This window comes from Centroberyx gerrardi, chromosome 2, assembly GCF_048128805.1.
Source record: "Centroberyx gerrardi isolate f3 chromosome 2, fCenGer3.hap1.cur.20231027, whole genome shotgun sequence".
Classification (NCBI taxonomy): domain Eukaryota; kingdom Metazoa; phylum Chordata; class Actinopteri; order Beryciformes; family Berycidae; genus Centroberyx; species Centroberyx gerrardi.
The window spans coordinates 27924476-27951645 of NC_135998.1; the positions used below are offsets into that span (position 1 = coordinate 27924476).

General features: G+C 43.6%; 3 protein-coding genes across 3 annotated transcripts; 2 read left to right on the forward strand and 1 right to left on the reverse strand.

The window, feature by feature from the left end:
* Positions 1-821: 821 nt before the first annotated feature.
* pnx (posterior neuron-specific homeobox) lies at positions 822-4228 on the forward strand. The gene is made up of 3 exons (XM_071899097.1): positions 822-959; positions 1177-1566; positions 4131-4228. Exons 1-3 carry the CDS (start codon positions 869-871, stop codon positions 4226-4228), a joined length of 579 nt encoding a protein of 192 aa, XP_071755198.1. The 5' UTR covers positions 822-868.
* A 210-nt stretch (positions 4229-4438) lies between these two features.
* Positions 4439-16121, forward strand: aebp1a (AE binding protein 1a). The gene is made up of 21 exons (XM_071897995.2): positions 4439-4685; positions 7398-7661; positions 8381-8440; positions 8583-8651; positions 9129-9197; positions 9294-9353; positions 9463-9522; positions 10170-10247; positions 10694-10803; positions 10889-11028; positions 11858-11942; positions 12081-12225; positions 12442-12521; positions 12719-12842; positions 13348-13544; positions 13684-13857; positions 13976-14101; positions 14200-14458; positions 14637-14776; positions 14883-14982; positions 15126-16121. Exons 1-21 carry the CDS (start codon positions 4439-4441, stop codon positions 15701-15703), a joined length of 3165 nt encoding a protein of 1054 aa, XP_071754096.2. The 3' UTR covers positions 15704-16121.
* A 3222-nt stretch (positions 16122-19343) lies between these two features.
* On the reverse strand, positions 19344-26580 carry ddx56 (DEAD (Asp-Glu-Ala-Asp) box helicase 56). Its single transcript, XM_071898821.2, has 14 exons — positions 26458-26580; positions 24869-25030; positions 24147-24301; positions 23831-24001; positions 23150-23240; positions 22668-22909; positions 22049-22192; positions 21812-21925; positions 21588-21682; positions 21216-21289; positions 20470-20559; positions 20246-20351; positions 20035-20138; positions 19344-19780 (listed from the first exon to the last, which is right to left on the reverse strand). Exons 1-14 carry the CDS (start codon positions 26512-26514, stop codon positions 19700-19702), a joined length of 1686 nt encoding a protein of 561 aa, XP_071754922.1. The 5' UTR covers positions 26515-26580; the 3' UTR covers positions 19344-19699.
* Between the last annotated feature and the right edge of the window lie 590 nt (positions 26581-27170).

Below are 27170 nucleotides of genomic sequence, written 5' to 3' on the forward strand. Positions count from 1 at the left end.
TGATGTTTGCTGCTTTTGTAAGGAAAATCCCTTTATGTACAAAAAACCCCCAAAAGTCTGTTCTCTCTTCTTTAGCTCTTATTGTATTTCCTTTCTTAGCACTTGCTCTTACAATATTGTAAGGACACCGAGGCCCTGACCTTATTATTTTTGGTTGCTTGTAATGTGATGATTGGCTGGGTGTATATGAATAATGTAAACAGTGATAACAACAATCTTTAATTAATTCTGCTTGAAGCGTCATATCTCAAATTCTCACTCAGTGGGACTGAGGCATGTAGCCTAATGCCAATGATCAGATGGGCAATTGCACTCGTAAACTTGTTAGTGGGCTTCTAATTAAACCTAAGTGCTTTGTGAGGACGCTACACTTAACAGGACAAATGGCACTATTGAAATTGGGACACAAGGGAGACAGAGGCGCAACTTTCCCTTTGAGGAGTCGATCAATTAGCATCACAACCCGTGTTCACGTGTCCTACCGGCGTAAAATCTCACATTTGCAAATAATGACAAGGAAGACGACAAAAAGGAACACGGCCCGCAAAGAAAGGGGCACATTTTAACCAGATGCCCGGCAATAAATAACAGGGTAGATGCCCCCCCAGCTGAGCGCGGGCATTAACATGTTGAAGTGGCCGCACGGGGGGCTGGAGCGTGTCTGCGCGTCTGCACAGGAAGACGTGAGCCTGCAATTGTCCTGCAAGACGCATCGGTTCATTTGGGTAGCTTTTTGAATGAAATGTAAATTTGATGCTGAAGTGGCGTGTGCTGGACGTGTATATATAAGCCCGCTGGCCCAGAGGAGCACGAGCAGCGACACTGTGTCCTTTTTGGTCCTCGGGGAGTATACAGGCTACACGTTGACATGCAACCAGACAAGTTACCGCATATCCACAGAACACCTTTTTCTGTGGATGATATTTTGGACCCCAAAAAATTTACACACAGGGAGACAGGTAAGGTTCATACTCTAATACCATCATTTTTTATGAGAAACTTATGGATTTAAATCTGGCTGGGGTAGATGACTAAATTGCAATGTTAATAGCTTGCCTTATTATCATGGGATATTAAATAATAAGCATGTTGAGGTGAACTTGCTGCTGCATGTCTTTGTCTTGTGTTGATGTTGGCCTTTTTGACTTATATATCAACTTCTGTATTTACTTTCAGGAGCTTCTACTATGAGAGATGAGCCAAGAGAGAAACAGCACCCGGCAGCAGGTGAATGCTGCGGCCCGGAGGAGGCAGCCGTGTGCCCGGGTCAGGTCTCCTCCGACTGTCGGGACTCTCAGAGCTCGAAGGGAAAAAGTCGACGGATCCGCACGGCTTTCTCACTCGAGCAGCTCCGCATCCTGGAGCTCAGTTTCCAGGGCTGCCACTACCTGTCGGTGTTGGAGCGGCACGCCATCGCCTCGGCCCTGCGCCTCTCCGAGACTCAGGTCAAGATCTGGTTTCAGAACAGACGCACCAAGTGGAAGAAGGAGCGGCAGGGGAAGGAGCCCGAGGAGGAGCAGCACGGCTTCACACATCCAGCCATCTATTCATCATCCCTAGCCTACAGTCCGTTTTACTGCCAGCAGCGCACACCGGTTCAGCTGGTTGCGCCGCTATCACTGGCGCCGTATCATCATTATTATAGATGATGCGCAACTCTGACCGAAGTGACTGAACATGTGCCAATATTCCCAGAAACTGTTGGTACTGTTATTAATACTTATTTATAAGAGCCGATGTGCCAAATGGAGGCTGTGTTAAAAGTGAAAATGAATAATGTTAAATATTTTCTTATGGAATTATGCGGATAAATTATTTTGATACACATTTTTTGAAACGGTTCCCGTTTGTTCTTTGCTTCTTGAAATACACTGACTTGATACTAAAACATTTCAATGATGATAAGTTGAATGTTTTGAACATTAACTTGAACATTAGAGGGTTAGACTTCGGGTCACATTCCTGAAACTCCTTCTAATGGCTCCAGAGTAGATAAAGTAGAAGGTTTTCTAAGATTGGGGTTGTGTGTGTGTGTGTGTGTGTGTGTGTGTGTGTGAGTATGTGTCTATGTGTAGAAGAGAATGAGAGAAAAAAGATTAAAGTAAAGATAGTTCTTTTATGTGCGCTTAACACAGCATGAACTTCACAACTTGGCCAAGAAAGTGTTGGAAGGAGTCTGCCAATTATTTAAGATATCCACTCCAGACCATCTGTTTGACACACATGCACACACACACACACACACACACACACACACACAGCACAGCACAGCACACGCCTGAGCACATCTGTGTGCAATTTAGCACATACTCTTATCCTCAGATGTCAGAAAGGGCCATTGGGTATGAACTCCATGAATTCCCCATGGTCCATCCATTATCACCAAGGAGACAAATAAATGCAGTATTTAGGTTAAATATAAATATAATTATTCTAAAAGAAGCTATGCTAGTAGCCAAAACAATATTATGATTTCAGGAAAAAAAAATTGCGCTACCCCCTTTTATTCAAGTGCTAGAAATCCATGATAATTGAGTCTAAATGTAGAATCCGTTATATATATAAATGGTTAAGGCATGAAATATGTAGTTGTTATTATCTGCTGCTGTTTTATGTAAGGAATAGTCCATGGCAGGCCGTTTAGTGTGAAAGATCTTTGAAACACCCTGGAGCTCCCACCATCAATGAAGTATTAGAAACAGATGGAGGGAAAGGAAAACAATGTAGATGAGTGGGCAAAATGAAAGATTGAGAAGACTCCCCCCCCCCCCCCCCCCCACACACACACACACACACACCATATCTGCCAAAATTGTGAGGCTCAGCGGGAAAGTGAGTCAACATGTAATGGAAATAAATGACAGAATTTTCCATGATGGAACACACGACTGATGTGTCTGGCTGACAGGTGACATGTTGCAGCAATGACACGGCTTTTCCATCCAGGTACACCAGAAACAACAGGCATGCTCAATGTTTTTTTTATATATTGTAGACTAGGATGTACTGTAGACAAACACATCCTGAGTCTGTGAACTTCAGCTGTCCATCAACTGATGAAGGCAAGATGATGAAGCAGAATGGAATGTCCGTCTGACTCTACAACCTTATTCAATATGCTCACCCAGAAATAAAATCCTTAGATCCTCACATCTGGTCATAATTAATGTGATTGAAGTAATGCTGTGTAACCCATTGGTGACCAACGGGCAAACCACAGTCAAAAGCTGTTTTGTAATACATAATGCATTATTCTAGATATTAACACAAAATCACTCAAGGCATGTCATTTATGTCCAAATCTTTTTAAAATTATAGTATTTAAACTTAATTTTTTTTTTTTACATGGGCCCAAGCTTTAAGTCTCCATTCATTTTATCCACCTTTTTCTAGTGGTGTCTAATAAGAGTAAAGGAGAAGTCCTGACATCTCTGTAATGTAGAAATGTGTATGTATCTCCAAATCAGTGAATTTCTCTCTCTCTCTCTCTCTCTCTCTCTCGCTCTCTCTCTCTCTCTGTGTGTGTGTGTGTGTTTTAAAAGTGTGTGTATGTGTGTGTTCAAGTCTGCTTAAAAGTTCATTCTCAACGTGAGACTTGGAACATCTTTATATATTCACGTTATCGTTCCTATAATTTGATTTCCTCACTATAATCAACGGGAATTACACCCTGGTTAAGCAGTCTCTAGGTAAAACTAAGGGTGAATCTTTCTTTCTTTCTTTCTTTCTTTCTTTCTTTCTTTCTTTCTTTCTTTCCTTCTCTCTTTCCTTCTTTCTTTCTTTCTTTCTTTCTTTCTTTCTTTCTCTCCTTTCTTTTTGTCTCTCTTTTTGTCTTTCTTCCCTCCGTCCCTCCCTCCCTCCCAGGAATGTGACGTTTGGCAGACGCTCCTCCCCCTCGCGCGGAGACGAGTGAAGGAAAGGGGGTGAAGGGCCATGAAGGAGAGATGTGACCGAGGGAGTATGCGAGAGAGGAGGAGGAGGAGGGTGGGAGGGAGGAGGACAAGGCAGGGAGGTGTGCTGCTGCTGAAAAGCCCCACTCCAGACAGCTGCATTTCCTTTCCTCCGGCGCGGCCAGGAAGCTGCTTTCAAAGTCTCCAGCCCCTCGACACTTTCTTCCTCTCTCCATCCAGGACAACAGGACAAGGCTCTCCGCGACTCCACTGATCTCCTCCTGCAGTTCTTCTCACTGCAGAGAAACAACCGGAACACATCACTTCCACGCCTTTGAAGACTCTTTAACGACCACAAAGTCTGGTATCCCGAGACAGCTGGATCTCTGCATGTGCGGGTCATATGTTAGTTATTGTGTGTGTGCTCTGTAACAGCCAAGTCCCTGGTTCCAGACACTGCCAGAAGGCCTAGTTTCATATTTAGGATCCTCCTGGACTAAGTCGGGGTCTGTTTCATCCTCATCAGTGCTGTGTTGACGCTGGGGGAAATGAGGGGCGATGTGCTGGTCCTGTGGGTCGGCCTGGCCCTGTGCTGTGCGCTGGCCTGCGCCGGCGAAGATGCAAAGGAAAGCAAAGTCTCCAGAGGCCACCAGGCTCCGGTGAGAGAGGTCAGAGGGCCGGACGAGCACAGGAGGGAGGAAGAGGATGCTGCGATGGCCGACGAGCCTGTCGAAGCGGCGGAAGAAGAGAAGGCGAAACCGAAGAAGAAGAAGACACCTGAGGAAATAGAGGCAGGTAAGTGGAAGCTTCTTTTCGTCCCACTTCTAGCCACTTCTGGTATGAACAGAGATGAATCACTTGCAGGCAGCTAAGTAAGAGGAAATAATGAACTAAAGATGCACAGCTGGATGTCGTCACTGAACACACATGTGGATCAGTGACTTAAGATGACATCACAGAGTCTGATGTTCTCCCAGTGGGTGCATTTGCATGTTAATCAGCACATTTGTGTGTAAATTAGTGTGTACTTGTGCGTGTCTTTGCATGTACTGTATGTGAGAAAGACTGTGTGCAAGTTCCAATAAGACTTCTCTTGCCTCTACTTTCTTTCCTCTCAGCCGCAGCTTGCAGCCAAGAGAGTTAAGGATGCACAGACAGGAAAGGCTGCAATCAGTCTTCGAGGCAGGAGAACATTTGGTTTGAATTGAGCAACCCGCTGTTATCTGTCTTCTGCCTCCAGCTTTCTCCCCGAAGGAGTAACTGTTAGGTTGAGTTCTTCTTCTCAACAACAATTTGCATTGATTCCCACGGTTTTTGCTTTATTACAGCTTTAAAGGTTTTATGCGTGTCCTATATGTGTTGTTTTGAAGCGATCCAACATAAAAAAGTCGGCGCTTGGTTTTTAATGAGAATATCACACAGCGATTCAGAGATGCTGGGGCCGACACTTGCAGCGATTCAGTTGGTGGTCTGACATTTTCTTGGCAGCCCGACCACAACGCTGCTTACATGACCTGGTTTCTCTACCAGTAATGCCGCTTGTGTACACACATTGTAAATCTTGCCAAGAAGTTGAGTCAGAAAATGAGCTTTTATTGTGAAAGTGGTGGTTGTTGAATGGCTCTGCCAACAATTAGGCCCTACAAGAGAGGAACATCTGTGAAAAAAACAAAACCAACAGCAGAAATATTTCCACTACGGCTTTCCGTAAGTTAGGAGACGGGATTTACGAGTTGCAGCGGCATGGATGCAGTGGCACCGGCGTTCTGCGTTCTGCAAACTTTCCGCTGCATGAAGCAAAACCACAAACCTACCAGTTGTATCCCGAGCTATTCATGTGTGGTTGATTTCAGTTACATAAAAAGCCATAATTGGCAAAACCTGAGACCCCAAAACGTTTCTCGTTTCTTAACCTTTGTTTATCCAGGGAGGGTTTTGCTGAGCGTGCATGATCTTTCTACACACATGCACTGGGGGCTGAGTGGTAGACACAAAATTTAGCCAAGAAACCATAGATGACATTTGCTGGAATAACTGTGTCAAAACCTGGAGAATACAGGAAAGGCAAAAGCTTTAAGGTCTGATCCCAGCTGTGGATCTGGAACACAGGGACTTAAGAAACTCATTGTTGACTCTAACCCCATACTGTAAAATGTGTTAGTCACAGAAATGACGGTAATTAAAAGTGGCCACCCTCTACATCAAGGGTGAGTAATGGATTGGCTATGAGGGGATGTTGTGTTTTATGACCAGTGGAACATCAGGAAACAGGTCCAGCAGGAGAAAACAAGCGCTCCTCTGTGTCTGCGTTGGAGTTGTTGATGATGGTTGTATAACAAGGGTGGACTGAAAACACTGCATGGGCCCCGAATCCCTTTGAACATCTCCTCCCTGTAATATTGCATGCAACTCCACGTAAAACCAATGATTTTATAATGTTTATACGCAGTTTCTAATCAGGCGCTCAAGAGGGTGTAACCTACAGGACCAAGACACAGCCTGGTGTCTGTTAACATGCGGAGTTGATTGAAGATCAACACACTTTGTTTGAGTTTGGAGGATAGCTTGGTCTGAAACCAAAACAAACTGATGGCCTGGTCTGTCTGTCTGTCTGCCTGTCTGTCTGCCTGTCTCTCTCTCTCTCTCTCTCTCTCTGTCTGTCTGTCTGTCTGTCGGTCTGTCTGCCTGTCTCTCTCTCTCTCTCTCTCTCTCTCTCTGTCTGTCTGTCTGTCTGTCTCTCTCTCTCTCTCTCTCTCTCTCTCTCTCTCTCTGTCTGTCTGTCTGTCTGTCTGCCTGTCTGTCTGCCTGTCTCTCTCTCTCTCTCTCTCTCTCTCTCTCTCTCTCTCTCTCTCTCTCTGTCTGTCTGTCTGTCTGTCTGTCTGTCTGTCTCTCTCTCTCTCTCTCTCTCTCTCTCTCTCTGTCTGTCTGTCTGTCTGTCGGTCTGTCTGCCTGTCTCTCTCTCTCTCTCTCTCTCTCTCTCTGTCTGTCTGTCTGTCTGTCTCTCTCTCTCTCTCTCTCTCTGTCTGTCTGTCTGTCTGCCTGTTTCTCTCTCTCTCTCTCTCTCTGTCTGTCTGTCTGTCTGTCTGTCTCTCTCTCTCTCTCTCTCTCTCTCTCTGTCTGTCTGTCTGCCGGTCTCTCTCTCTCTCTCTCTCTCTCTCTGTCTGTCTGTCTGTCTGTCTGTCTGCCTGTCTCTCTCTCTCTCTCTCTCTCTCTCTCTCTCTGTCTGTCTGTCTGTCTGTCTGTCTCTCTCTCTCTCTCTCTCTCTCTCTCTCTCTCTCTCTCTCTCTCTCTGTCTGTCTGCCTGTCTGTCTGTCTGTCTCTCTCGAAAATGAAAGAGAAACATCTGGTAATAACAATTTGTATAAAAACGTGATCAAATGTTTAAACAGGTGCATTTTGTGCCCTACAATATAGTTCTACATGTTGCACTCACTCAAGCCAACAAGGTTTACTTTGGCTTCAACTAACATGTTGATTATTTTTCTCTTTTAACCCATCCCTCCTAAGCCAGGGCAAAGAAAGCTGCAGAGAAGGAGGCCAAAGCGAAGAAGCAGAAAGCGCCCAAGCCCACCAAAAAGCCAAAGCCCCCAAAACCCACTAAGAAACCCAAAGCACCAAAACCCACGAAGAAGCCGAAAGCACCCAAACCCACCAAGAAACCAAAGGCAAAGACCACTGGGGCGACGGAGGAGGGAGTGCAGCCAGACATCAGGCGTCCCACTCTGGAGGAGGAGGAGGAGAGGCTGCTGATTGAACTGGGCTGGGACAGATGTATGTATGCTCTAGATTCAGTGCTTCTCAACCTTTTTCATATCAAGGACCATTAGTCCACATTAGAGCCACGGACCCACATTTGATGAGATTTTGTCTCTCGGGCCCAAATCTGAGAATATTTTTATTGTCAGATATGATTTTGTCCAGAATTCCATGACTATCTGTATTGTAGGTAGAGAGATAACAGTCAAACTATGATCAAAACAGTCATTCTTCTACATTCTCTAATTGTGTTCACTTCTTGTAAATGAAATAATGCTGAAGTTTAATAATGCATCAATTTGCTGGGGACCCCCTGGAACCCCCTCAAGGACCTCTGGTGGTCCCCGGATCCCACGTTGAGAACCACTGCTCTAGTTTTAGGAAAGAAAGAAATGACGCATGGAATAAATTCCTGGAATTGATTAGAACTTGCCTCTCTGTTTGTCACAAATCTAATAATCTTTTCAAGCAAAGTGAACCGCTTGTGGATTATTATAAATGACTGGAAATTAAATTAGAAGATAGGAGCAACACAGCAAAACAGTTCAAATCTATCTTAACTGTCTTAACTTGTTTTATGCTTCAGAGGTTCAAATTTCCTCCTAGAGCTTTTAACACTACATCATCCTTTGGCACTGAATTGTAGACATCACACAGCTAGTAAGCCTTTAAGTGTCCACTGTGGCCTGATGTGGGGATTGTATTTCAGTCATATAACTCTGTTATCTTCACAGTGATTCCACCTGTGACCCCAAAGGGGCCTGGAAGGGAAGAGCCAGTGGAACCAGACCTGGGTAAGACATCATGGGCCGGTCAAATGGGCTCAGTACATACACCAAACTTAAACACCACTACACAAACTAGAAAACAGTTTGGAACACCTGTTTAGCTAATTCAATTAAAACTAATATTGCCTTGTCTTTTCTCTCTGTGCAGTTGACATCTCCAAAAAGCCATCAGCTCCAACAAAAACTGAGCATGACGCTGACTACTGGGATGCCAGACGTAGGTTTCATCACCATGTTTTCATTCAGAGCCAAAGTTTTTATGAAGCCTTTTATTATCATTTATTCCACCGGGCCAGACTGTGAAAATGGGAAATGTCACTTAAGAAGCACGTGGAGGCAAAATGGAAGCCAGATAGTGGTTTTCTCCATTAAACTGATTCTTTAATTAATTGTCTTCAAAATGAAACAGAAAAAAATGCCAATAGATAGACTATGGGTTACATAATAAAGAAATGCAAAAAGTGAATACACAGACGGTTCAAATATGTCTCCCCTCTCTAGACTTTCCTCATTAAAATAAACTTGAGTCTTTCCTGCAGGCCCAGTCTTTTCCCATAATGACAATTACCTGCTGTGTGTTGAGTTTCCCTCTGATATGCGACAAAATCTTTGTATGATCATGTTTGCGTGTTATTTTATTTAGATTGGCAACTGTTTTTTTTTTTTTTTTTTTTTTGTCCCATGTCTTTAACAGATGAGGTGCCTGGTGGTTATCCTGTTAAGAAAGAGGTCACAACTACTGAGGTCATCATGTACATACCAGGTAACCCTCTGCACTGCACTGTAAGGATTTACTGGTGTACTTACAGCTGTCTGTAAACAAAATTCACATGTAATGACCCGTTTGTTTCCTTTCCAGAGGAAACCACCACCACTCCATTCATAGGCCCCTGGTATGAGGAATACGATTATGGCGACTGTACGTCTACCATCTCTTTCTACCCACGAGTCGATGAGCTTTATGTTTAAGCATGGCGACGATCTGAGAAGTTGAAGCCCTCTCTAACGTCTGGTTTCTTCCTTCTCAGTGGCAGCGAAGAAACTAGAGGAAGAGGCCGAGAGAGCTCGCAAGGAAAAGGCGGAAAAAGGTCTCAGTCTTTATCTTTCTTTGGGGAAAACACGGGCACTTGAGTGGGGGGGGGGTGCGGGCGGTGGGGTGTGCAGGAGTTCAAGTTAGACTCATCATGGTGGGGGGTGGGGGTGGGAGGGTTCAGTGTCACATTTTGTTAGCAGAGCCCAGAACTTTGAGCTACGGCCCTGTGGGGGAAATACAAGTTTTTACATTCCTGTGATGAATTCATTGGTCCTTTGGTTTGTTGTTAATGAGAGTGAGGAGAGAGGACAGGGAGATAGGAAGGAACTTCAGATCAGGGTTCATCAACACAGCTGCTCTGCTCTGCGTCATGTGGTGAATCGTTATATAATTCATAATGGAGTGAGGGACAGACTTGGGGATGATATGAGAATATCCAATCAAATTTTAAAGTCTTAAACACCATTTTGGGTCTAGTTATTCTCAAAGACAGACTAGAAATTAAAGGTTATGGATGTCAAATGATGTGGTCTGGAATCCAAAATATAACCCCGGCTACAACTGACCCACATTGTGTGAGTGGAGATGAATGCGCACCCTACAAGCACATATGGAAATATTTTATGCGGTGGGCTGGCCGGAGAGCCGGGTCCATGTGAAAACATGCTTCGTCACATATTGTTTTCCCATTACGCTCCAAAGCTGAGCGGCTGAGGAAGAAGTGGGAGGAGGAGGAGGAGGAGAGGCTGAAGCAGATGTCCGTGCACGTTGAACCAAAAAGTAAGTGAATCAACTGGCCTTAAGTATTAGGGTTTTTTTTCCCTCATTATTTAAAAAAAAAAAAAAGAGTTTTGCAGAAAGATGGGGGATTTAGTGGTGTGTTTGTAGTCTGTATTTCTTCTGGCATCACATTTGGTGTTTACTATAGGCTTTGAGCGTAGTTCAGCTCTGCCTGAGGTTTGGCTGAGGCTGGGTACAGTTGGGATTTCCCTCACGATACAACATCCCACGTATCGCCACAGACTAAACGTCTTCATCTGTTAATCCGCTGAGCTGACTTAACTGTTAGATCGCCTTTTAGGATGGATTTTACAGCCCGTGTCTTCATTAAAAGAAAGAATGCTTTTGACCGGCTCTCGCGAATGCTTTGAATTAGCAGCCTTGCGGGAACATTTGCCAACCAGACTGCGTGTTTGTGTCTGAATGTGTTTGTTTTATCCTCTCAGAGTGCCCTCCTCTAGGCTTGGAGTCTCACCGGGTGGAGGACGACCAGCTGCTGGCCTCCTCTCAGTCCCACCATGGCTACTCTGCTCAGAGGGGACGCCTCAACATGCAGGTTATCTTAAGAGAAATATACAGCTCGCCAGCTCACCGCTCAGACACTGTACTGGGCCTAATTGAGGCTCTGGTTTTGCGTGCAGGGCTCCGGCGATGAGGAGGACGTGTACGGCGGCGGGTGGTGTGCGGAGCCAGAGGAGAAGAACCACTGGTTTGAGGTCGATGCCCGCAGAGAGGTGGAGTTCACGGGGCTCATCACCCAGGGAAGGAACTCGGACCAGCAGTGAGTCCCGCTAAAAGGCTCACCTCCTAAAACGGATGCACTGATGTGGTTGCAAAAAGTTGACTTAAAGCAATATTCCACTTAGTTTTAACATGGGGGTTATTTGGCTCTTGACCGCCATGAAAATAAACTAATCACCAAGATCAGATGCAGCTGGACGAGTTTGTAGTGTTAGGATTTTTACTTCCCATTCATTTGAATGAGGCCATGAAAATAGACTAAAAACTGACATTTAACACGTTGGTGAACAGATTCAACAACAGATCCTGCTGCTCTGATTTTCAACTGACTGTTGGTCCAACGTTTTAGAACATAATTTTGCCAAATAGCATTTTTATTGATAGAAGAGAACATAGCGGTGGGATACCATTTAGGAGAGATAGTTCCTGTTTGGGAGACCGGATCTACTTTTATCTTTAAATACTAATTTTAGTCTAAAGCAAGAATAGAAATGCAAAATGACGAGGGATCCAAGATTGCTTTATTGTCTTAAAAGCAGGATCTGTTGTTGAATCTGTTCACCAACGTGTTAAATGTCAGTTTTCAGTCTATTTTCGTGCCTCATTCAAATGAATGGGAAGTAAAAATCTTAATGCTACAAACTCGTCCAGCTGCATCTGATCTTGGTGAGTAGTTTATATTCTGGTTTTCATGGTGGTCAAGAGGCAAATAACCCCCATGTTAAAACTAAGTGGAATATTGCTTTAAGATGAGTTGACAACTGTGTAGGAGTGCATGACAATGCTGTCACTATTCTTGGTAATGTTTTCTCAAGCCAGCACAAATATGGCAGCTCTGTTTGCACTGATTCATCTCCTTTCCTTCCCAGTGAGGATTTTGTGTCCTCCTTCTTTGTGGCCTTCAGTAACGACAGTCGTGATTGGACTACACTTCATGATGGCTATGCTGAATGGGTGAGTGGAAACCAAATATAATATTGTATTTGCAATGCAAATAAGTGACATTCATTAACAGCAGACATCTGATGATTACAGATACACACATTTTTTTTTTTAATGATAATTCTCGGTGTAATTTTATCTCCCTTGTAGCTGTTCTATGGGAATGTGGATAAGGACACACCAGTGATGGCCCAGTTTGATATGCCTGTGGTGGCACGCTACATCCGCATCCTGCCTCAGAGCTGGAACGGCAGTCTGTGCCTCAGAGCCGAGATCCTGGCCTGTCAGCTACCCAGTCAGTAGCACAGAAAACACTGTTTATAGTCCGTTTCACTGCATGTCTGTGAAAGAATCTAATAATCACAATATTAAAAACTGTATTACATATTCCAGAGAGTCAGCATCTTGGTCCCTCCACAGCCATCAAGAGAAACACACACATAATAGTAACACAAACATGTTGTTATCTATGAAAGTCATTAGTACACTGTCCCCATGTTGCTCCCTGCAGACAGCTACCGCAGTGAGAATGAGGTCAACACATCAGATGACCTGGACTTTAGACACCACAACTACAAGGAGATGAGACAGGTAAGATAAGATAAGATGGCACTTTATTGATTTTATTGGTCAGTTTACAATTTCAGTATAAAAACAAACAAGTCTTGTAAAATACTGCACCTCATAGATTGATAATTCTACAAACAAGGGAATTTCAGATTTGTTTTCTCAATGTGTCTTTCTCCTTCCATTCTCTCTCTCTCTCTCTCTCTCTCTCTCTCTCTCAGATGATGAAGGTGATAAACGAGGAGTGTCCCAACATCACCAGGATCTACAACGTCGGCAAAAGCTCCCAGGGCCTGAAGATGTACGCCATGGAAATCTCTGACAACCCAGGGGAGCATGAGACAGGTACAAGACACAGAGCAAACAGAAGAATAGACTTTGTGCATCAATGCAACACCATTGGTACTTTGTGTGGGGACTAAATATTCTGGTGCTGAGACAAGAGAGCGCACTACACTGCTTTTACTTCAGTATCTATCTCTCTCAAGTGGAACAAATGTGATATCGTAATACAGAATTTGTACATTTTGTGCTCTGTGCTCTAATTTGAGGTAAGATTGAAGGATGTGGTTGTACAGAAGAATGTGTCTGCAAATTAATGACAAAAAAGCTTGTGACAAGTGTCCTGCTGAGCTGTTGGCTCACAGTCAAGTCATAGGTGTACAGTTTGAGACTAAAACAACGCCAGTAATTAAGCAATTTCCTTCCTAGGCTCAATATTTCGATCCATATAGAGCTATGAAAAGGTTTATGTCTTATTTAATCCTTCAGATGATTTCATCAGACTCAAAATGACACCTGTCTAGATGTTGCTAAATTTCCACCTCTACCTTTGTTCCATCCTCACTAGGTGAACCGGAATTCCGTTACACAGCCGGTCTCCATGGTAACGAGGCACTGGGCCGAGAGCTTCTTCTTCTGCTGATGCAGTTTCTGTGCAAGGAGTACAATGACGACAACCCCAGGGTGCGCCGCCTGGTGGACGGAGTGAGAATACACCTGGTGCCCTCACTCAACCCTGATGCATATGAACTGGCCTATGAAATGGTAAGGTGGGACTGCTGCCACTCAATCATGATGAAAACAAAAACAACTAAAAGTGACTGCTGAAAGAATAACTTGCACAACTCCAGTTAAAATATTCTCTGAGGCCTAACATGGCCCACATCTCCTCTCTGTCCTCCAGGGCTCGGAGATGGGGAACTGGGCGCTGGGCCACTGGACTGAAGAGGGCTACGACATCTTCCAGAATTTCCCAGACCTCAACAGCATCTTGTGGGGAGCAGAGGACAGAGGCTGGGTCCCACGCATAGTGCCCAACCATCACATCCCCCTCCCAGAAAACGTTCTCAATGGCTCTGTGAGTTTGTTTTATATTAGGAGGGAGAATTTGATTTGGCGGAAGATCCATTTTTCCCCCACTTCAAAACTAGTATCAGAATAGTGTTACAAAGTAATGACAATTTTATCCATTCCAGATTGCTACTGAGACGAAAGCCATCATTTCCTGGATGGAGCGCAACCCGTTTGTGCTGGGAGCGAATTTGCAAGGAGGAGAGAAAGTGGTGGCGTACCCTTTCGACATGCAGCGACCGCCCACATCTGTAAGGATATACAACCGTTACCTCTGGATCGATGCTTCATCAGTCCCACACCAGCCCATCACATAACCCTATTTGCATTTTCCTTGATGTTGCCCAAGGTTACCGATGCGTTGCGGCACGGCAGGAGACCCGGTGTTGAGCACGAGATGAACGAGGAGACGTGGGCCCGCATCCAGCGGCAGAACGAGGGAGCTCTGAGGGAGACGGCCGACGACACCATGTTTCGGTGGCTGGCGATGTCGTACGCCCACAGCCACCTCACTATGACGGAGACCTACCGAGGCTCCTGCCATACGGATGACATCACTGGGGGACAGGGCATCATCAACAGAGCCAGCTGGAAACCTGTGGTGGGCAGTAAGTGTGGACACAGTGAGGGGAAAAGAGGGAGGTGGGGAACAAAGAAATAGAAGAGTAGAAAGTGAGGGATATGAAGAAGCTTGAGGAGGAGAGGCATGAATAGAGAATGAAAGAAGAAAGACGTATACTCAGAGTCTTGAAATAACTTGCAGTCCTCTGTCCCCCTCTTCCATAGGTATGAATGACTTCAGCTACCTGCACACCAACTGCTTTGAGCTCTCCATCTTCTTGGGCTGCGACAAGTTTCCCCATGAAAGTGAACTGCCTCTGGAGTGGGAGAATAACCGCGAGTCCCTGTTGTCTTTTATAGAACAAGTGAGAACTAGACTCATGAAACCATTGCTGGCCTCTCAAGGCTTGCTATTGTGGTTGGAACCCACTGTTTGAGCTTTGATCCATGACGCACTGTTTCTTGTGCCAGGTACATCGTGGGATAAAGGGCCTGGTGAGAGATGTGGAGGGAAATCCGCTACCTAATGCCACCATATCTGTGGAGGGAATAAAGCATGATGTCAAAACCAGTATGTTCGACACCATGGCAGAGATAGTGTGCATGATCATTTTTTATGATGTCAGTTAGACCCAGCCAAGATATAAACTACTGACCTCCCAAAGCCTATGTCACTCATTTCTCTGCCCCTCTTCTCTGGCCCTCTGTCTCCAGCTGCAGGCGGTGATTACTGGCGGCTGCTGAACCCTGGAGAGTACCGGGTGACGGCCAAGGCTGACGGCCACACGCCCCAGACCAGGCTGTGCATGGTGGGCTATGACTCCGGGGCTACTTCATGCAGCTTTACCTTAGCCAAGTCCAACTGGGATCGCATCAAACAAATCATGGCACTCAGCGGCAAGAGGCCCATACGGCTCGTCCCCAAAACAAGTGGAGTCAGCGCTACCAAAGCCACCAGCGTGGGAGCCAGCGGCACCGCAGGAGAGACGCCGATTAACTCCAACTCTCAGAACGCAGAGCGGATCAGGCGGCTGCGGCTGATGCGTCTGCGCAAGCTGCGTCTTCAGAGATTACGAGCCAACCTTACCACAACTCCTGCTCCAACAACAACAACAACAACAACCACGACAGCAGCCCCCACAACAAAACCTGAAACCGAGAGCACAACCTCCTGGTATGACTCCTGGTTTCCCGTGGACAGTTGGTCAACTGAGAGCCCATTCGAGGGCGTCATCTTCGAGTCAGTGCCCACACAGGACTATCCTTTTGAATATAAAATCGATGATTACTAAACTCCATTACCCTTCATCTATGTTACACAAACACATTACTAGCCAATTCAGAATGATGCAACATCACAGCTATGATAAATCACACAAATCCAAATACTTAACTTGTTAGTTATTTACATTGTTTTTCATTTCCATCAGTTTAAATGGAGAAGAATATGATTTTATGGGTATGTCCATTCGATAAATCTTTTTTAGAATTCTTTTTGTAATGTCTACACAGAGAATTGATCTGGAGAAAGGCCTCTGCTGAGCAGAGACAATACGGGACAAATGTAATTGGCTCTACGTTCAATAAAACTATATGTGCCACAATATAAAAAGGATAAGATTAGGCATTACTCCTCAAGAAGTCTATGTATATGTTTCTCAAATGGCTTGAGAATGTAATTGCTGGCCTCAATTAAACTGGTATAATGTATTGCTGAATGCATTTGAGTTTGGATTTGGGTTCAAGTAAGGTTCATTATGTGGAAAAGGCCCAGAGATTTGATGCATTTAATACTTGTTGATAAGAAATCACGATTATGATAGCATACTTACAAAAAGACAACAAAAAAAAAAGACGGAAAGCAGAATTAGAAGAAAAAATACAGAAAGAAAAAGAAGAAACAAAGAAAACAAAAGTTAGTTTTATATAATTATAAATCAAATGAAATGAATGATTGGTGTACTAAAAGCTCTACAGTCCAACTCTAAACTATGAAGCATGTTTATCAGAGTAATAACACCCTAAAAGGCATTTTACTGTGATTATGGTTACATCACTATACAAACATTAACTTGAAAACTAACCACACTTAAAATATCTCTCCCTGGCTCATGCTATTTTTTCATCCACACCATTTAATTGTCCCCAGATTACATGGCGGCTTGCAGGAAAAAAAAAAACGTCAATAATTCTAATGAACACAAAAGACATTTTCCAAGACTGTTCACAGTTTTTGGGACGTGGCTAAGATTACATAATTGAACTGTTTTGTTTTTGTATCCTATGATTATACTGATACTAAGATGCTGACTCTGCAGCCTGAATGGGGCTACTGAGTCCAACTGCTTCAAGCTGCCTACAATCTATCATCTTGCAGCTTTTTGTAGGTCAGACATGAACCATTACAGAGGATCTGATCTAACTATCCTTCGTGCTATTGAACTACAGTGAACACCAACAAAGAACCATATTAGAGGAAAAAGGTAGGTGGTTATCTAGAAGGCTCCTCTCATCACACATTGGTTTGAACCCACAACACCTTCAGAAGTCCTTTATACCGGCTCTCAGCACTGATCAGACATATTCTCCCCCACACTACACTGACACCACACCTTACTCTCAGACCACAACATCGCACTCAATCATTTTCAATCTGACCATCAATTTCCCCAACAATAGGCCAATGGGACAACCGAACAGCTTCTTTGAAACAGCCTGTTCTCAAAATGCATTGTACCAACAATCAGAGACAAATGGGATAAGTTCTGGACTGAGGCTCATATTCAGCTTTTTCTTCACGTGTTGTTAACTCATATGAACACCTGAGAAGGTAAATTATGAGTGCAGACCAGCCCATCATGCTCAGCTAAAGCTGCAGCGACTGGAATCAGATTTGCTTTGACTCCCCCTGCTGCCAAAATCTCTAATCTTGCAGGATGACAAATTACCAAAACTCTGTTGATGATGATGATGATGAAAAGTCAAAAATGGACTTGTGGTCCCGGTAATGTTAGCTGTCATGCCTGAGAAAGCTGAAAAGCAAGAATCACCATCTCCAGTTTGCCTCCATATCAGGATGTTCCTCTTCATATTATCTCCATCTTAATCCACAAGAATATTGGGATTCCTAATGTGAAGGATGATGTGCAAGAACAAATACCATACCTTAGTACCATGTTAAATGAACATAGCACTAACCTCCTTGACAAGGCACTGACGAAAGATTTACCACTGATTTACCAAAGATTAGGGTCAAAAAGATCATGCCACGCCATTCTTCTAGAGGGCTTCTCCACTTCCATCTCTGAGGATCTTCCTTTGATCCTCCTCTTCTGGAGATGCCAGGACCCGTCTGCAGACCCCTCAAGGTCTGAGAAGACAACAGCATTTTTCACCTCCCTCAGAGAGAGATCACGGCCCTTTTCTCACTCCTGCTGAGAAATGCTCGGATTTCTCTCCTCCCAGAAATGTGCGGACTTGCCTCCTATTCTTCAAAGGAGCCAGATTCCTCCTCCTCCTCCCCTCATTATGAGCTTCCACATTCCTCGACCCGGTAGGGACCCTCGTCCACTCTTGAGTTGCCATGTTCCAAAGATGACAACTCCCATGAATGATTACTATCCCTGGCCGAGTGGACAGCTCCCCTTAAAAAGCAATTCTCTATGGCCTTGGTAGTATATCCTCCTCAGCAGATTATATTTGAGTCGATGGAAAGTACACTGAAACTAACTTGAAGGTTGTTACAGAGCAAAATTAGAGATTAAAAAAAAAAAACAGATTCCAGGTTCCATTCTGGGTCCTAGTTTTTTCTCGATGTGCTTCCACTTGATCACAGATTTTGTAGACAAAATCCAGCCTTGATATCCAAAGATTCTCTAGTAGTCTCAAAACTGTCTCAAAACTGTCCCATCAAATTCAGCTTTTAAAAATCATAATACAGCAAACTGCCAGGAATTTGGGAATCCTTTTGATTCTAGTCAAAATGATGAGAATTAAGTCCAAAAGGTTGTTCAATGTTGTTTTTACCAGTTGAGAAATATCAAGCATGATTTCTACCTTGGGTAAAATTATTCATGCCTCTATCTTGAAGTTCTCTCTCACCTGCAGCTACTTTAGAATACAGCGGCTAAATACAAAGCACATGGGCAGCCCTTTAACTGTCAGCAGCCTTTAATCATTTACTTGGGAGTATATTCTTGTCAAGCTCATCTTTTATACAAACTGTTAGCCTGAAACATAGAATAGATGAAAACTTGACGGTAGCATCGCTACCTGTGTAGTTGGCATTTAGTCGTTGTTCAGTTTGCCCCTGACTCCAAATTACACCAATTTCAAATTTGCCAAAGTGCATCACATACATGTGTGTCTGCATACGATTTACTTAACCACAGCACCATTTATTCTTTTTTGTACAGGTCGTTATTGCAAATGCAAACATTTAACTAAAATTTCACTTGATTACATATTTCCTGGCCTGTAGAAATCCTTATCCATAGTTCTCAGGAAACGTGTGTAAGTTTGTAGTGCATCATATTTGACTGATTGGTTTAAGTGCTCTATATATTATATGGTTAATGGTCTCTTCTGACTTGTATAGGCAATTAACTCCATGGTTTTTCCATGAAGCCCTTCTATTTCTACACTGAAAATGTAGCAGCGCAGGAAGGACATTTTGGAGAATGACCGCTGAAAATAACAGGATTTTCACATTCCTTTACCTGCTTGAATCTCATATTATAGACATGCTGCTCTTCCAATTTTCTAGGCAGCATGAATACATTTTAGGAGAGTATGCTAAAAGTGTAAACGTGCCATAATGGTAGCGTTGCATAGAGTCCTGCTTAATTATATCAACCAGAGATCATTGAACTACTCGCACTATGATACAAAAACTCAACCGTTGAGAGCAAATTATTTTAATAATAATTTTTAATATTTTCAGAACTGACGTATTACAAGAGAAACACCAAAATAATACAGTCCCTCTATTCCTCTCAATATCTGCTGACCTCTATCATCATTGAAGAATCCAGGTTCAAAATTGACCGTCCTTCTAAATGACAAAATGCAATTTAGGTTTCAAAGTCCATATAACTCGTATAACATTCATAGCCCATTTTGTCCGTGGTCCATATAGCCTCCTCAGCCCATTATGTCCAAAGTCCATAGTTCATAGTTGTCTGGGCTGGACAGAGACTGGAGACCAGGCCTTCCTCCTGGGGTGATGTCACTCCTCACCTTATAGCATCCATGACATGGATATGTATTCATGTGTATTGGAACAATAGCTAGGACTGGCCAGCCTTGTCTTTTCTGTTTCTCCCTCCAGTGTAGCGGAAACTCTTCAGTGGGTTCTTGCCTGGGATGTTCTACAAGGGAGAGAAGCAATCATTTAATCGATTATTCTAGCAAAGATGTGACGGAAGGACTTTCCTTTAAAACTATTCATTGTTTGTGCATTTTTCTATGAATTGTAACTGCATTTTTAAATGTTAGTATTTGTAAAACATATGCCACATGAGGAGAAGAAGCTCATAGTTTTGATGCCCACACATGAAACAGTGTGAGATTTGCTGACTATGCTTATCAATCCCTTTCCTGGTTCTTTTTCCCTGCGTCTCACCTTGAAGTTGGACTTGACAACACCCTGTGGTTTTGTCTTCTCTCTCTTCCTCCGTCTCCTCCTGCTCGATAGGGGATTGACCACTCCTTTCAGTGTCTCGGGAACTGTATGAAATCAACGGAAACAGTATTGGACCTCTTCGTAATCACATAGCTTTTACATGAAGAAGTTCAACTCAAGCTGTGTGTGTGTGTGTGCGAGTGCGTCTTACTCAGGTATTCCGGTACGTTCTTCAGGTGGGGTTTGATGACGGCGGGGTGCAGGTCTTTGTCGTGTCTCAGCAGCTGCAGGTCTCTGGGGTTATCCTCAAAATATGTCTGAGTGACAGCGGAAACAACCAATCAGAAAAGGTCTATCTTCCGCACATACGCTAACCACGATCTTGTTGAATGTTGAATCCATTTATGTCTCTGCACAGGAGTGAAGACCGCTCACCTTAAGCTTTTCTGAATTGAGCAGCTCCTGCTTGATCTCTTTCAGCCTGGCCTCCTTCACTGCCTGCTTTGTCACTGAACGCATGGCATCCTACATACAGACAAAATAAACATTCATCATTTAAACCTAAATCAGCCATTACTGGGGCACGTTCACACCAATCATGTCTGGAGCGGTTTATTCAAATTGATTTAATTTGGTTCATTTGGGCAGGTGAGAACATGCCATTACAATATGGGTGGCACCAAATAATGAGGTACCAGGATGCCTGAAAATGCGAGTCTCAGTCCTCTTCCAAGCAAACTGCGGTGCGGTTTGTCAGGAGTGAGAACGTAATCTGAACCAACTACAGGAAACGACCCCAAAACACAAGGTTTTATGGGTAGAAGGAGGCGGATAGTAACATCTGACAGCCAGCGATCACTCATGCTTGGAAAGCCTAGCGTAACAAAATGAACCGAGATGCTCATATTCTACTATTTCTTTATGTGTTCTTCACTGGTATGAACACCACAGACAACAAACCTCTGTCCATTAAATGTGAGTCCATGTGACTTTTGTTTACAGCCTAAACAAACCAAATACAAAAATGCCACAAAGCACATTTTTCCACTATGGTTCGGACCAAAGAAAATGAACTGTAGGTGTGATCGCACCCTTAGACAGTTTATGAACCAAACATGTCTTGGTGTGCTGTAGCGGGTTGAACTCTTGCTGGGTGGGGACCATATGACGAGGACACTTACCCTGCACCTGTACCTGAAGCCCTCGATCTCTTCCATCTTAAACTCATAAGGTTTCAGCGCACAGTCAGCATTATCTGAGAAACAAATAGAGAAAATCTGTAAGCCGTAAAAAAAAAAAAGCATTCTTATTTCCTACCAACTCGCTAGAGGAAGGATTAGACACAGACATGGGAGCTGCCATTTTCTACTGTTGGCTGCTGGGAAATGACACTAGTTGGGGGTTGAGGGCGTTGCTCAAGGGCACCTCAATGGCCAGATTTCCCTGCTGGTTTTGGGGTTCAAACTGGCAAACCCTTGGCCATATCTTTCCTTGTCTGTCTGACTCTAAAGACAGACAGACAGGAGGAAATGAGGTCACAGCAGGCTATTTACCTCCTATGAGGGCATCCTCCACCTCTGACAGCAACAGAAGCTCAGTGTGAGAGATGAAGGAGAGAGCCGTGCCTGGGTTGTCTGCTCTTGCCGTTCTACAAAAGCAAAAAGGTGAAGATCAGGGTTTCTGAAACAAGGCGAATATGACATCTGATGCAGCCAGCGATGATGTGAATCATCAGTCTGATTCTGAAGTGCAGCAGTTAAATGACGCAGACACCGACCTTCCAACTCGATGAATGTAGGATTCTACAGTTGTGGGAAAGTCAAAGTTGATGACATTGGCGACATTTTGGAAGTCCACGCCTCGGGAGACTCCGTACTCCTTGTCCTTGACCCTGTGAATACATCATTCAGACATCAGAGTCAATTGAAATTTGAAATATCACACAAAGACAAAGGATAAACGCATGCAAACAGATGGGAAATGGGCTTGAGAGGCACCGACTCGTTGAACTCACCTTCCCCCTTTTGCTGCGGCCTTTTTCTTCTTTCCCTTCCCTGCCGTCGTCGATGGTGCAGCGGTGGGGTCGGCCAAACTCTGTTCGTCTGTGGCGATGATGTAGTCGTAGAACCCCTGGTTGAACTGGGTGATGATGTGACACCTGGTGAGGGGGAGACACAGGCTTGAACAGGGGAATGGGAACGGACTTACAGCATGAATCTAAAGATGCTTATGCTTTAGAGAGTTGGGTATTGTGGATATAATATACGGTATATATGACTGAATTTACAATTCAAGTGAATTGATACAAACTATACAGTATATCTTTTTAGTATTTTGTTACATGATTATGTGACATGGGGACAAACTGAGCCAAAAACTAATTTTTTATATTTCTATTCCTCTTAATAGGCAAATTAAATCTAAATGCACACTTCTATGTGCTGTAGTGTGCTAAAATAACTATAAAAACAAACATTATTATTGAACACCTACAGTCTAAGTGAAAAACTAAACCTGTTCCTCTGTAAAACGCCGAGGGCTACAAGTATTGAAATTCTTCAGTTTAGCAATTTTTTAACCCAGCCCTAATCCTTTAATGGCATCATCTCCCCTCCCCTCCCCTCTCCTCTCACCTGGACTGGACGGGCAACTCGGAGTTGAGCACACAAGCGGGAATGCCAAACTGCTCCAGGAACAGTTTGAGTCTGTAGCATCTGTCGACCGCTCCCACGAACACCAGCGTCTTGCCCTGAACCAGCCGCAGCTTCAGCAGCGTGTACATGAGCAGGAACTTGTCCTCCTCCTCGCATTTAAGACTGTACTGCTGCAGCTGACCGCTGTCTGGGAGCTGCGAGCCCTGAAGCTTCAGAGTCACCTGAGAAACCACATTCAGGACTAATGAGAAACACCAAACACACTTACACACCATCTATAAACGTGCTATTATAGTCGCTATGATGCTCAACTCCCTACTGAAATGCAGACACAATGCAATTGATTTTTTCGATAGCTGACTGCTGTCTGAAGGATGCACGATATTTCACATGTCCAGACCTTGTTGTAACAGACAAACCTTTGTGGGAATGTGAATGTGAGAGTTTGAATATGACCTTACAGGGTTGTGCAGCAGCAGCTCCTTCAGGGCCTGGACGTCCTCAGTGAAAGTAGCCGACATCAAGAAAGACTGGTAGATCTTCGGCAAATGGCTGTTACAACACCAAACAGAACAGATTTCCACAGAATAGATTAAGTTAAAGTGAAAAGAAATTTTGATGATGAATACTGTTGAATATGGATGTGTTTTGGTTTTCCAATTACCTTCTACAAGACATTGTGCTTGTGTCAGATGTATTAAATCGAGATATTAGATGAAATCAGCAGTTCTATTAATTCCTGCAAATAATACACCTCTGTACATTGGACCAATGCACTTAAAATAATCAAAACGTTTGTTGCATTTCTTAATGCCCAACAATGTAGTGGATGGCTTTTGGGATTGTTATGGTTGTTTCTCTTAGCATTTGTTGTTATGATATAACATGTTTCAAGTGTCAGCATCTTGTCCAGTCAGATTATTATCAGTGTCTGTCTTATTTGCATAAAGCTATTGAAAACTATACAAATGACTATATTGCTTTCCCCACTGAGTTGTAACTAACCTATGCAGTTTATCCTACACTGAACGGGACCCTGTGATATTCTGGTAAAAAAAAAAAAAAAAGACTAGTGAAAACTTCTTTAAAGAAATGAGTAAAAATCAGTAGTCATGAACCCTACAGTATGTGCGTTCTCTCACCACAACAGGCTTTTCAGGTCTGCCTCAAAGCCGAACGAGAAGAGCAGGTCAGCCTCGTCCACCACCAGGGTCTCGAGCGACGAATGCAGGACCAGGTTCTGGGCGTTCAGGTGGGCCAGCACACGAGACGGGGTCCCCACCACCACATCGGGCTTCTCCATTAAGATAGGCCTGCCCAAATCAGCATAAAGCGTCAATCACAAACTCACAGTCAGCTTTAGTTACGCAAAATAAATGAGAATAAACTCAGACTGATAATGAGAGCTAAATATTGTTTACATTTCCAAAAAGATTGTGTACCGCTGAGCAGACTGACCTCTGTGCTGACAGGTCGGCCTTGCCGGAGATGTCGGCCACTCTGACGTCCCTGGAGCAGTAGGCCGTTAACTGGCGGATCATGGTCTGGACCTGCTGACCGAGCTCCTTGGTCGGCACCAGGATCAGCGCTCTCACATTCTGCTCACGAACGCTCTGGAGACATTAGAACCAACACCCAGGTTAGTGGTAAAGGGGATGACAGGGACAGACACGTGAAATGTTCATCTTACAGAGAAAAGGTCTGGAGGTCACATTATTACAAGGTTCGAAGGACATCAAAATCTCTCCATTTCTAGGAGGATATAGACTAATTTTATGAAGTCTTTGTTATTGTATTTCTCTGAGAGAGTAAGGTAATATCATGCAATATGCAACTGTATTCCACCTCATGTTTCATACTTCCTTCCTTGTAAGTTTTAAACACTTTAGTGAAACTATATCATACCCGATGTGTATCCTCTTCTTTCTTATTTTGCTTATAATGGCACCAGTGTGTAGCCTACATCTTTATTTACACAGTTTAATCTCTTGCACTGCGCATTCTTGGTGAAGCTAATGCTCATTACATACACCTGTGACTGTTCACTAGTGTGCACTTTGATGAAGGCAGCCATGCATGTATGAGACTGATGTAATCTGTTAAACACGACTTTGCTGCATCTTTAAATCCACTTTCATAGACGACTGGCTTTACTGCCTCTGTGGCTGTTGTTTGCTCACCTGTTTGGAGGCCAGGATGCGCTGTATGACAGGCACGGCGTAGGCAGCTGTTTTCCCAGATCCAGTTCGGGCTCGAGCCAAGAGATCTTTCCCCTCCAGGGCCAAAGGGATGGCTTTCTCTTGGATCAGGGTGGGCTGAGCCCAGCCTAAGTCTGCAACCGCCTAAGTCACAATAACATCAATTATTTTAACAGGGCAGAATAAGGTTGGGACGTTTTTCGAAGAGATACGGGAAAAAAGTTACATCAGCTTCATTCAGATACATCAGAGCAAAGTTAAATGAGCTTGTTATACTCAATCATCACAACAACACTTTTTTTAAACATTTCTCCATCCAGGGAAGGTTAACTGGGCATGTTCATGTTTTTTTTCAGCAACATCCTGCTTTAAACTTACACTGCTACACACATTCACACGTGTCCAGTAGTTGTCGAGGTAAGGGACAGCATTTCTTATTCACTTTCCCTACCTGAATTCCTACCAATTTGAATTTGTTTTCTTAAATGACATATTTTCCACCTTGCTGAGCCTTGTTCAGAGTTGTGAAGTCATGGCAGCTTTAGGTGGTGTGCAGCGGAGACTGAGGTGACCGCTGTCCTGCTTGTCCTGACACCTTTCACCCCTTTTGTTGAGGGATGTGAACAGACAACCAGACCAAAACTGTCCAAATCAACTGCCGAGGAGGAGTGAGGTCAGTGGGCCTACAGGAGGAGAGCTCTCAGTTTATCTGTGTTGTATGAAGCCCAGCATATCCCAGACTATCTCAACAGAGGGGCAGACCTCACGCGTCAAAACAGGTCTGTGGTTGGAGAATGATGCTCTGTTATGGAGTCTTTACTGCCGTTTTTGCAATCTGGGAATTACAATGCTACAGCTGAGCATGTACATAAATGCACAGCTGTGCTCTATAAATTGGCAGGCAGACAATAATAGCTTTGACAAAATATTATCGCATTTAGACTAATGCAACTGCGACTGTTTCTTAATTTGTTGGGTACACGGAGATTTTTCCCACATTGGCAGACATCTGTGCCGTACATCTGCATCTGTGCTGCACAGTGACCTTATGAACTACATTCATAAGTCTTGGACACATGATCCCCATGACTGAACTGTCTGGCACTGACCGGCCCGTTAATAAAGTGAAGCTTAACACACAAGCACACACAGACAGTGTCAGTGATGTAGAAGTGAAACTATGACCATCATATGGACCACAACCACAATTATAAACAAAAATCTGTCATATTTTCACACAGACAACTTGTTTTTTTTTCTTTTTGAAGAGGCTATCCTCATATTTGTTTATTTCTCTATTCAAATCCTCATATGCCCTGCACCGGTTTGATACAACTATGATACGTTCTACGAATACATGTCATGAAAGTTTATGTCAGCCCAAGAAGGTGAGCAAACTCTCCACTACATCCCTGGTTGTGGTTGTAACAGTCTGCTAACAGCTAGCATGTTGGTAAGCAAGTCCTCGTGGATTTATCTGAGTTATCGAACATATTCGCAGTTTTTACACATCGGTTAGAGTTCCGGCGTCTAAATAAAGCCTTTATCGACAGTATAAAATGGTTCATTACCTTTAAAAGACGGTCGTCTAAGCCCATTTCATGGAACAGTAGCCTTTCATTAGCCATCTTTCCACTTCTTCTCACACGTGTGTCGCTGGATCTCTACGTCATGCGTCGCACCACACAGAATCATGCTGCCTTCACGTGCCCCTCGTAAACTCTTTCTTCGGAGATTGAAAATTTATAAAAACGACTCGTCGCCCACTCCAGTGCTTTTGATTAAAAAATATTTCGATAGCTTCTGTAACAAAAGCAGTTCTCTCTTGGTGGCTGTATTTATTTTATAATTTTTTTAATCAAGTAGCACCCAGCTGCTTTGAACCGCAGTGGGAAAATGAAGAGGAGAAGGAGAAAATGTGCACAGTGCATGTTATTGATGTTTTAATTTACTAAAAACAAAAATGAATATCAACTAAGAGTTTGACTAGTGAAAATTAAAACATAAAACAACATTAACTATTTACACAGAATGCCAAATAATAACATACAATGATATAATGTGTCACTTTTACCATCAGTTGTTGACACGCTTCCATGCTCTCTGCCCAATAAACATCATGTCAGCAACTATCACAGAAAATTTCAAGATTCCTAGTCTATTACCACTTTATTAGGTCGTTCATGTGCGGTCTTCGCAATTACAATATTTTCCACAGCCTTGAAGACAGCATCAGCACAGAAGGTGAAAACTGTTGTACCACCAAGACAATCCGGCAGATGTA

Excerpts from the sequence above, each read along its gene's own strand:
- pnx (XM_071899097.1), top strand. The coding sequence starts at position 869 with ATGCAACCAGACAAGTTACCGCATATCCACAGAACACCTTTTTCTGTG. Across the intron at positions 960-1,176 it reads ATTTACACACAGGGAGACAG|GAGCTTCTACTATGAGAGAT; the intron begins GTAAGGTTCATA and ends ATTTACTTTCAG. Across the intron at positions 1,567-4,130 it reads TTCATCATCCCTAGCCTACA|GACAACAGGACAAGGCTCTC; the intron begins GTCCGTTTTACT and ends CTCTCCATCCAG.
- aebp1a (XM_071897995.2), top strand. The coding sequence starts at position 4,439 with ATGAGGGGCGATGTGCTGGTCCTGTGGGTCGGCCTGGCCCTGTGCTGT. Across the intron at positions 7,662-8,380 it reads TGAACTGGGCTGGGACAGAT|TGATTCCACCTGTGACCCCA; the intron begins GTATGTATGCTC and ends TTATCTTCACAG. Across the intron at positions 14,102-14,199 it reads TGCAGCGACCGCCCACATCT|GTTACCGATGCGTTGCGGCA; the intron begins GTAAGGATATAC and ends ATGTTGCCCAAG.
- ddx56 (XM_071898821.2), bottom strand. The coding sequence starts at position 26,514 with ATGGCTAATGAAAGGCTACTGTTCCATGAAATGGGCTTAGACGACCGT. Across the intron at positions 24,302-24,868 it reads GCATCCTGGCCTCCAAACAG|AGCGTTCGTGAGCAGAATGT; the intron begins GTGAGCAAACAA and ends TAATGTCTCCAG. Across the intron at positions 24,002-24,146 it reads GCCGACCTGTCAGCACAGAG|GCCTATCTTAATGGAGAAGC; the intron begins GTCAGTCTGCTC and ends TGATTTGGGCAG.